At 48.0% G+C, this 11,003-nt stretch overlaps 1 protein-coding gene across 1 annotated transcript in view; it reads right to left on the bottom strand.

Moving 5' to 3' along the window:
* Nucleotides 1–1,141: 1,141 nt before the first annotated feature.
* Nucleotides 1,142–11,003, bottom strand: part of Mmd2 (monocyte to macrophage differentiation associated 2) — a 44,225-nt gene continuing 34,363 nt past the window's right edge. Inside the window, exons 5-7 of the mRNA XM_050163252.1 lie at nucleotides 8,323–8,424; nucleotides 6,054–6,123; nucleotides 1,142–2,586 (exon numbers count right to left, since the gene is read on the bottom strand). Coding sequence (XP_050019209.1) covers nucleotides 2,383–2,586; nucleotides 6,054–6,123; nucleotides 8,323–8,424 — 376 coding nt within the window. The 3' untranslated portion in view covers nucleotides 1,142–2,382. The remainder of the gene's footprint in view (nucleotides 2,587–6,053; nucleotides 6,124–8,322; nucleotides 8,425–11,003) is intronic.

Here is an 11,003-nt window from a genome sequence, read left to right as displayed (position 1 = left end):
GGGGCTGGAGAGATGGCTCAGAGGTTAAGAGCATTGCCTGCTCTTCCAAAGGTCCTGAGTTCAATTCCCAGCAACCACATGGTGGCTCACAACCATCTGTAATGGAATCTGGTGCCCTCTTCTGGCCTGCAGGCATACAGACAGAATATTGTATACATAATAAATATTTTTTAAAAAAGAAAACATTAATAGCTGGGGACACCTGTCACAGAGAACTGGGAATTGACACAAACCCTCACCGATGGGGAAGGCCAGGTCTGATGACAAGCCTAGCAAGCCAGCCCTGCCCTCCAGGAGCAACTTAAGCAGAGTGACAGACAGGGCTCTGAGCTGTGGTCCAGATAAGCACAGAGTATGAGGGGTGCAGAGGGTAGCCCCAGAGTCACACAAGATCTACAGGCTCCTCAATGTGTATTTTGGTTTTGAAGGATGTGTAGGAGTTGGTTGGGAGAGAGACAGCATGTGGGGTCGCTGTCTGGGGCTAATTCAAATCAAATGTTCAGCCCTAGGGCACAGGGAATGAAGCAGCTGTTCAGCTCAAGAACTCAGCAGGGGCCATGTGGTCACTTTGAAGTGCCAAGTCAGTGTCCTAGGCATCCATCACTGTTCCTAGGAGTCTCCTTGGTCCCCATTAGCATCCTAGTGACAGACGATTTTCTTGGTCTGAACAGGGTCACACCTGGGGAGTTCCCACACAGCGGTACAGATGCCCAAGCCCTGCCCCTACAGCCTCAGACCCAGAGGAAGGTCAGTTGTGAGGGTCCTGGTCCCAAGCTACAGTCAGCTCTCTCCATCTTGGTCCTCTTCTCTGAACCTTGATCCCCAGTTGGGGGAAACATGGGAGCGGTCCATGGAACAGAGGTATCCAAGCCGGTTTCCAGGGGCTGAAGCCCTGTCTGTTTTCTCTCTCTCTCTCTCTCTCTCTCTCTCTCTCTCTCTCTCTCTCTCACACACACACACACACACACACATGCACACACTTTCATACATGCACTCACACACACTTTCATATGCACACACGTTTTCATATATGCACGCGCACACACTTTCATACATGCAAACAGCACTCATATGCACAGGCAGGCCAGGCTAGACAAAATCAATTCTAAAGCTCACTGGCTTCAAAACCATCTTTCTGAAGAATGCATAAACTTGATTTAATACTGGCTTTGACATATGGGATTCCAGGTGCCGAAGCCCTGAAATACCTTGGAATGTGCTAGAACAAAGTATAAGGCACCCTGTCTTGGCCCACCCTCGCCCACATCCATCTGGCTGGCAGTCATTGAACAGGACCCTGGATTTCCAGTAGCCTCTTCCAGAGAGTCTGAGGTGTCAGTTCAGGTCAGGAGCTAGACCCGCAGCTCCGGCACTCTGCCAGTGTCCATGTGGCAGCTTGTGACAAGGCTAGCCCAGGAGTAGCGGTGGCTGAGGACAGGCCCCTGGCAGCCATGTTCTTCATGCCACTTCAGAGGTTGGGGATGCAAACGTTCCATTCATTCTGGTAGACGAAGACCCTGCCCGAGTGCCCAATGGAGGGCCTCTGAGAGCCATCTCCGGACACCAAGAAAAAGCCCTCTGGTGAGCTCAGCTTCATGGTTTCTCTGGATTCTGTGAGATGAGAAGAAATGGCCAAGTAGCAGCATCCTCATCCCAGCCCTCAGCACCTCCAGAACCAAGGACCAGCCACAGTGGAGCAGAGTGTGAGCAGCTGTTGGGAAGGATGCCTTGGTTTCCTCGTACTGCCTCCAAACATCCCACACCAAGAACTTCCTTGAAGGTGGATGGGGGGGGGGGAGGTAATGGTGTCCAGAGATAAACATGCTCCTCCATATAGTGACTTCTAATGATTCTGCTGTGATCTTGTTTCTTAACACACCAGGCCAGCCAAGAGGTTCCATCATGAGCACAGAATCAATTAGTAATGTCTGCTTCTATCACTATGTAAATGCTGCAATTGATTGATGATGCCTGCAATGGTCAGGGATATTCCCCATCTGTCATCTAATGCTAGGTGACTTTCCCCTGCAGCAGAAAGGAAGGTGCTCAGGACCTTAAAAATTACCTCTTGGAGGGTCATTCCCTATTTTGCCCTTTTCTGAAGATGTTAATATTGGTTATATTTTAAAAAATCATTTGTCTAAAGTAGAAACACAGTACTGAATTAATTTCTTCTCCATGGAGATGGCTAAATGTTTTCTTCCTTGCTGGAGACTCAAAAAGTGGTACAGCTGTCACTGAAAGAGACCTTAGACCCTTAAAAAATTCCATCCAGGAAAAGGCAGGCAGAGCTTGGCACTATGCTCTAGGTTAGAGTTCACAGTTCACTTTCCATGATGCTTTGATTCCAAAATCTAAATGCCCCATGGAATCTGGGTCACCTCATTTGGACACCTTGGTCTGCAGTGTGCTGGGCAGGTAGAGGTACCTCCAGATGGCATAGTAGTGAGTACCAGCACCAAATGCCACAAAGAGGTGCCAGATGGCATGAGCAAAGGGAATCCTCCCGTCACTCTTGAAGAAGACCATGCCCAAGCAGTAGAAGACTCCTCCTGTCATCAGCTCCCAGATGCCCTCAGTGTTGGGCTGTTGGAAGAAAAGGATTAGACACAAGTCAGAGGGAGAGTTCATCATTCCCTGCTACCCACATGGTAAGACATACAAGCAGCGAACAAGCCCCAAGTCCCCTAGGAAGTCTCAATATTGTGGCATCAAATTTTCCATATTAACTTGCAAAATCTGCAATTGATGATAGCGAACTCAAACCTCAGAGGCCTAGCACTTGGAAGAAGGCAATTGTAGCAGGATTAGAAATCCAAGGTTCTGCCTCTACAGTGCAAACCCAAAATCTCAAAAAGGTTGCTTTTATAGGGCGGCATAGCAAGTTCAAGGAAAACATAAAAGCTAAATACTGAGACCCCGGGGGTAAAAAGAGGGCTGGAGATGCGGCTGAATAGTAGAGTATTGCCCTGGGTTCAGTCCCCATCACTGCACACACACACATGCACACACGTGCAGGCGCACACACACATGTACGCACGCCCACACACGCACAGACTCAGTTAGTATACACACACGTGCACTTGCATGCACACATGCACACACTCACACACACGCGCATATGCATGCATACGTACACACACTCACGCACACACAGAGTCGGTTAGTATACCCATACCATGGAATATTACTTGTTACATTGCCTTAAAGACAAGAGGACCATTGTGACACAAGCCACCATGTGGAGGAGCTCCAAGGACACAATGCTAAGTGAAATAAGCCAGGCACGAAAGGACAGCTACCAAAAACCTGACTGTTCCAAAGTAGCCAAGTCCACAGAGACAGACAGCAGAAGGGGATGCCATGACCTGGATGGAGGATGTTGCACAGAGCTGTCCTCCAAGCCAACTGCCGCCATCTCCAGGAGTTTTAGCTGGGCCTGCTCGCCAAGATCATCACAGCTGGGCTTGTTGGATGCTGAGACCCCCTCTTGGAAAGAGGGGGCAGGGAGGGTCATGGTAGCCTCACCTGAGTATCTAGCCATCCCTCCCAATTCATCCATAATTGCACATGGCCTTGGGGTTCCTGAGAAGGACTGGAAGATATGGGTGGGGGGCTATGGGAGGGGACTCCATCTCCATAGCCACAGGGAGTCATAAGCATGGTGATGCAAACCTTCCAGTGTGGCTGCTTCCAAGTCGTGCATGCTCCTGCCCATAACCCCTCACACACTGCCCTGCAGTAAGCTAGAGCGGATGCTGGTGGACCCAAGGAGGGGTAGACGTTGTGTACATCTTCTCAGGGGGAGGAGTTTTAGCAATAGAGGAGAAAGGGGATTCTCTGGGGGGGGGTGCTCTCTCTCCCTCCCTCCTTCTCTCTCTCTCTCCCTCCCTCCTTCTTCTTCCTCTCTCTCTCTCTCTCTCTCTCTCTCTCTCTCTCTCTCTCTCTCTAGTTAGTATGTGTGCACGCATATTGAGGATGGAAATCCGCCTCAGGCATTTCTCCTCAGGACACCATTCATTCACCTTGGGTTTTGGTTTGCTTTGTTTTGGTTTGTTTTGGTTGGTTTTTGGGGACAGGGCTTCTCTGTGTAGCCCTAGCTGTCCTGGAACTCACTCTGTAGACCAGGCTAGTCTCAAACTCAGAGATCCGCCAGCCTCTGCCTCTCAAGTAAAGACATGTACCACCAGCACCCGACCATCCACCTTGTTTTATGAGACAGAGTCTCTCACTAGCCTGGAGCTCATCAGGAAAAATTGTGTATTTATTTGTGTGTGTATGTCATGTGTATATGGGTACCCAAGGAGGCCAGCAGAGGACACTAGATCCCCTGAGCTGGAATTACAAGTGTTTGTGAGCTGCCAAAGGTGATGCTGGAAGCCACACTCACACCCTTCATCTGTACTGACACACAGGACCTACCCATCTTTAGGTCAGTGGGGTTCCACTATTCTTGTCTTTCTACAACTTGAATGGCCACAAAGCAAAGTCTCTTGGAGACTGGGTAAGTGGCACCTGCCTGCAACCCTACTCTACATAAATGAGTTTGATACTAGCCAGGGCTATCGGAGACCCTCTCTCAAAAAATGAAAACGTCTCTTAGAGATTAAAACCCCTGTGTGGTGCTTAATTTTTTAAAATATTTATTTATTTATTATGTATACAATATTCTGTCTGTGTGTATGTCTGCAGGCCAGAAGAGGGCACCAGACCTCATTCCAGATGGCTGTGAGCCACCATGTGGTTGCTGGGAATTGAACTCAGGACCTTTGGAAGAGCAGACAATGCTCTTAACCACTGAGCCATCTCTCCAGCCCTGTGGTGCTTAATTTTAACACAATCTAGAATTACCTGAGAGGAGAGTCGCAAGGAAATGTCTAGATCAGGTTGTTTGGTGGGTATGTCTGTGGGAGGTTGTCTTGATTGTCCGAACTGATGTGTGAAGCCTCAGCCTAAGAATGGGCAGCGCCATTCTCTGGATTTGAGTCCTAGACCGTATGACAGTAGAGGCAGTAAGCTGAACACTAGCCACACATTAATTTCTCTCTGCTCTTGATTGTGGATGTCACGAGTTGCTTCAAGTTCCTGCCTTGGCTTCCCCTCAATGATGGGCTGTAACCTGGAATTGTGATCCAAATTAACTCTTTCTTTTGTAAACTGCTATTTAAAAATCATTTCATAGCCGGGCGGTGGTGGCGCACGCCTTTAATCCCAGCACTTGGGAGGCAGAGGCAGGCGGATCTCTGTGAATTCGAGGCCAACCTGGTCTACAAGAGCTAGTTCCAGGACAGGCTCCAAAACCACAGAGAAACCCTGTCTCAAAAAAAAAAAATAAACCAAAAAATAAATAAATAAATAAATAAATAATAAAAATCATTTCATTTTTAGGCTTATATATATGTATATGGGAGGGGAGTATATGCACCATTTGTGTGCAGTGCCCATGGAGGCCAGAAGAGGGCGGCAGATCACTTGGAATTAAAAGTGCTTGTAAACCACCTGATGTAAGTGCTAGGAATCAAACTCAGGTCCTCTGAAAGAGCATCAAGTGCTCTTAACCACTGAACCATCTCTCCATCTGGCCCTCTAAGTTGCTTTGGGTCATAGCAACAAAAAATTAATCTAAAGCATTTTGAGTGGTATTGTGACTACCTCTAAGGCATCACACACACACACACTCACACACACATACACACACACAATAACATTTTCCCTAGTCCTCAAGAGTATTGCCGCTGACTATTAACCACACAGTAGTTGAGACATCCAGTGTTTCTTAGCAGGTGTCATGTCCCGGGCACCATGGTCAGTGACTTGCCTGAGCTGTCTAGTCACCTTCGTGGTATATGGAGACCTAACCTCAGAATTAGACAGAAGGGATGCTGCAGCTCCCTAGGGAGCTCTCCATGTTCTCTGTCCCGGCAGGCAAGCACACAGACCTACTCAGCCTGTTTCCCCTGCTGCCAGAGGTGGGGGCTTGATTGACAGTCTCGAGAGGCAGGTCCAGCTCACACATGTGATCGGAGTCCTCCGGCTGGGCAAGTGGGACTTACCATGGAGAGGATCACCAGGGCGGGGAAAAAGCCCATCACCACATAGCAGAGCAGCTCCACAAGCTTGTACCTGGGGAGACAGATCATGTGACCTCAGGACAAGCTTCCAAGGAGGGACAGGGCACCCCGCTTTCTGATGCTGAAGACCAGCATAGCGAGAAGAGGAGATTTTCTCTGTGTGGAACTCCTCGGCTCATATTCTGCCCAGCAACATCAGCAGGTAATGGAAGTCATGTGACCTTGGACAAATCATATGACATGCCCCTTTTCTTCTCAGAGCCCATTCCTGAGCTTCTACAGTATACACTGTAGGTAGAACATGGGTTGCAAATTTAAACATAGCAAGCACATAGGTACTGTCAATATGTGGCCTACTGCAGACATTACTAATTAATCCCAGCATCTTCTCCCACAGGACCCAAACAGTCATTCTCAGTTGTGCTGATTGCTAGATGAACTGAACCCTATGCCATTCTGGATTGTTTGTCTCTTGGAGCCCCGTGGGCTCTGCGGTTGCAAGACTTGGTTATTTTCTGTTGCTTCCCTGGTTTCTCTCTCCTCCCCCACTTAATGACTGTCAGTCCAGTGTCATAGCAGAAGAAAAGGTTTCAGGGTACGTGATCTCTTAAAGCCTTTCCCCATTATCTGATAATACAGTGTAGGGAAGGCAGGTGACCGGTGATCTAGTTCACTGAGTGGGTCAAGTAACCTATGATGTCATAAGAACAAATCTGGGTAGGGTAGTGTGCTGATGGATGGCTCAGCAGTTAAGAGCACATATAGTTCAAATCCCAGCCCTCACAATGGGCAGCTCACAACCGCCTACAACTCCAGCTCTAGGGCATCTGATGCCCTCTTCTGGCCTCCTTGGGCAACTACACACATGCATACATACACATGCACACAGACACACATGACTGAAAATTTTTTGATGTGTGTGCTCATGTGTGGGCAGATATGTGTGAAGTGGGAGCACATATGTATGGAAGTCAGAGAGTAGCCTCAAGGGTCATTCCTGAGGTGCTGTCCACCTTAAGAAAGGCTCTCTCACTGACGTGGACCTTGCCAAGTAGAGTAAGGGGCTTATGGGAGCCCACAGAAGTGGATCTGCTCCACCTTGACTAAAGGTCAGAGAGCTCAGACCTGTTCTAGCTCCTACAAGGTTTTGTGATAGAAGGTTTGACCTAAGGTGTGGCTACTACAGGATGTTTGACCTAGGGTGTGGTTACTTGATGTTTTGAGTATTAAGATGGTAATTACTAGCCAGGTGGTGGTGGCACACATCTTTACTCCCAGCACTCTGGAGGCATAGTATCTCTGTGAGTTCGAGACCAGCCTGGACTACAAGAGCTAGTTCCAGGACATCCAGGGCTGTTCACAGGGAAACCCTGTCTCGAAAAAAAAAAAAAAAACAAACAAACAAAAAAAAAAAAAACAAAAGGTAATTACTTTGTTTGTTCTTTATATCTTGGTGAAGAAGTCTTTTGCCTTCTGCCTCCTTTACGGATCAGGGTAAATAAGGGCTATGAGAAATAATCATGAGGCCGACCACAGTATCCACTGGATGCCCTCCGACTCTATCTGCTGTCTCTTGTCTCTTTCTCAATCCATACTCTCCCCGCGAAGCGTGGACGAATATGTCAGGCAGGACCCAGCACTGGCTGAGCAGCAAGTCCCAGGGATCCTCCTGTCTCTGCCTCTTCAGCAGTGGAATGACGGGCACATCACTGTGCCCAGCTACTGAAGTGTGTTCTGGGGATCGAATTCCGTACTTCATGCTTGAACAACAGGAACTTCAGCAATAGAGCCCTCTTCCTAACAACTACTATGATATTTGCAGAGCGGGTGGCAGGGGGGGGGCATTCAAGCCCTGGGGAGATGGCTTTATTGATAAAGGGCTTTCTGTACAAGCATGAGGACCTGAGTTCAAAGCCCCACACCAACATAAAAGCCAGGCATGATCACAAATATCTGTAACCTCATTTTTGGGGAGGTGGTGAGAGACAGGAGGATCTAGGGCTCAGTGGCCAGCATTAAACTCTGGCCCCTACATACATGCACGCACTCATACACACACGCTTTAGATCTGTCCCTCTGGGGGATGGCACCTGGTATACAACCATGGTCCTCAAGTTAGGATGCAGGCAAGGCCATGTTCTCACATTTTGGGGGTCATCTTGGGGCTTCATCTGCTTGAGGCTCTTGAGCAGGTGGTACTGAAAAATTAAGGGGCACCTCCTCAAACTGAGATCCCCTAGCCCTGACTTACCGTTCATGGAAGAAGAAGACATAGATAGTACCAACAGAGGCCATAATCCAGACCAGCCAGCGCATGTGGGAAGCCCAGGGGCCCAGCTCCCGGAGGTTCAGCCTGGGAGAGAGAAAGCGAAGGGCAGAGCGTGATGGGGCCACCAAGGCCAAACACTCCATGGCCAGCCTATCACAGGAAGCTGATCCCAGAGCAGCCCAGTCCCCAATGGCTGCCCAGGTAGGACAAGGACTCTCACTCGGAGGGACAGAATGCTGTGCAAACCGAATTGTCAAAATTGGAACCATGTCACATGCCTGTCATCCCAGCAGTCAGGAGACTGAGGAAGGATAGTCGCCGGTTCCAGGCCAGTCTGAGTTAAACACGTGACAAAAGACCCAGACCAAAGCAAACCTCACAGCTGCGAAGACTGAGCCAGCAAAATGCTAGTCACTCAAGCAGGAGGATGCATAATCCCCAGTGACAGGGAGGCGGGGACGGGAGTGTCCCTGTGGCTCAGTCTCAAAAAGTAAAGTGGAGTTCAAACAAAGGGAGATGCCTAACCTTCACATGACCTCTGTCCTTCACATGAGCGTATGTACACATGTTCACACCACACACACACACACACACACACACGAGTACACCCCTTTTATAATATACATAACTTCTACTGGTTCTGTTTCTCTAAAGAACCCTAATACATACCACCATGCCCAACTCTTGTGATTTTGTATAATATTTTGAGTACATCTGTAGGTTTTTAATTTTTTAACATTTACTTTGTGTGTGTGTGTGTGTGTGTGCCTCCTGGGCACTGAAATTAAAGACTTGTACCCCTGCTCCTGGCTAAGTCATCTTAAAGGCCCTATTCATGGTCATTTTAAAAATAGGAGGATAGAAGAAACAAACATGGGGAATCCCCAGAAACTATGTCGGAGGGGTGAGGTCAGTCAAGAACAGCAAGCTGGAGTTTGGAGAGTTACGACTATTTGCTGGGCCAGGCATGGGTGGCACGCACCTTTAGTCCCAACACTGGGGAGGCAGACACAAATGGGATCCAGCCTGGTCTGCATAGTGAGTTCCAAGCCATCCAGGGCTACATAGTGAGACCCATCTTCAGAGGTCGGGGGGAGGAGGGACAGAGACACTGAGATTTGTTGCTCTTGCAAGGAACCCAGGCTCAGTTCCCAGCACCCACATTAGCTACCTGTAACTTCAGTTCCAAGGGACCTGACACTTTCTTCTGGCCTCCACAAGTAACATGGTACACATGCACACGGTATCTCACACAGACACATAATTTAAAATAAGTAAACCCCTGTACAATCATATGTGTATGTCTGTAAACGAATGGACACGTGGGACTAGCATAGCGTGTTGAGAAGAGAACAGGGCTGAAGACGAGGGTGTGAAGGTGCTGAGTGTGGATGACGGGTTAGCAAAGAGGAGAGAGCCTATAGCTTTTCTGGTTCTGGGCTTTTTGTTTTGGGTGATGGATACGTGCATCAGAATATATTTGATAATGAAAGTGCAAACTCCAAAGGGAAGCGCCACAGCCTCCATTCCAAGATGGCTACTGTAACCGTATAAGTCATCGAGATGTGCAGACTTAGGATATGGCCAGTTTGGGCATGTGAGTTTATTTTTGCAAGTTTTCATACTAAAGTTTATAAAATTTAAAATAAAAATTAACAAATCTTTATAAACACAAAAGAAATAGCAGGGCCAGAGTTGTGAGCACTGTCTACTCTTCCAGGGAATCTGAGTTCAGTTCCCAGCACCTACATGGTGGCTCACAGCTGTCTGTGACTCCAGTTCCCAGGATCCGACACACTAACGGACATGTGAGGTGTCTGTTCACAGATGTTCCTGACCTGCCAACACCACAGAGCAGACGCCATCTCAGCAGAAGTGTGGGAGACAGATGTTTACTTAGCACGTGTGAAAGAAAGTCTAAGCTCCACCCACATCACAATAGCTCTCTGTTTTCTGTGTGGAAGAAGTGTGGTCATCCAAGCTCCTGATCCCACCTCACAGCAAGGTGAAGAATGAAGGCTGGGATGATGCCTGAATCCACACATAAAACACTCACAGACACATGCACACCACACACACGCTCGTGTGTACACACGAAAGGAAAACAGGCAGAAGGCAAAACTATAATTAGATGCGCTGGATTTTATTGTGGTTTTGAGACAGGGGCTCACTATACAGCCAGGGCTGACCTCAAACTCCGCCTCGGCTTCTGAAAGTCTGGCGTAGCAAGTACATGCCACATACTTGTCTAAATAAACACTTTATAATGTACAATACAGGTATGAAACATAGAGAGGCAGGGTTTCTCTGTGACAGAGAACTGATTTGATTCCCAGTATCACAGGGGAAAAAAAGATAAACATATCTTAAAAAGAGTATTTTTTTTAAACAGGGTCTCACTAGGGTCTCACTATGTAACCCTGCTGACTTCAAACTCACAGAGACCCACTTGCCTCTTCCTCCCAAGTACTGGGACTAAAGGTGTGCACCACCACACCTAGCAATAAGTAATACTTTCAATACACACATAAAAGCCAGGCACCGTGTTACACACTTGTGATCTCAGCATTGTAAAAGTAGATGTGTAAGACTTTAAGACAATCCTGAAGCCATTTCTGACAATTCTGAATCCTCTCAGCCTCTGTGCCATAGTGCTTCCCCTC

This window comes from Alexandromys fortis, unplaced genomic scaffold, assembly GCF_014885135.2.
Source record: "Alexandromys fortis isolate MF-2015 unplaced genomic scaffold, M_Fortis_MF-2015_v1.1 scaffold_144, whole genome shotgun sequence".
Lineage (NCBI taxonomy): Eukaryota > Metazoa > Chordata > Mammalia > Rodentia > Cricetidae > Alexandromys > Alexandromys fortis.
The sequence above is the reverse complement of the archived record's forward strand: the minus strand, read 5'-3'. Positions and strand labels throughout refer to the sequence as shown.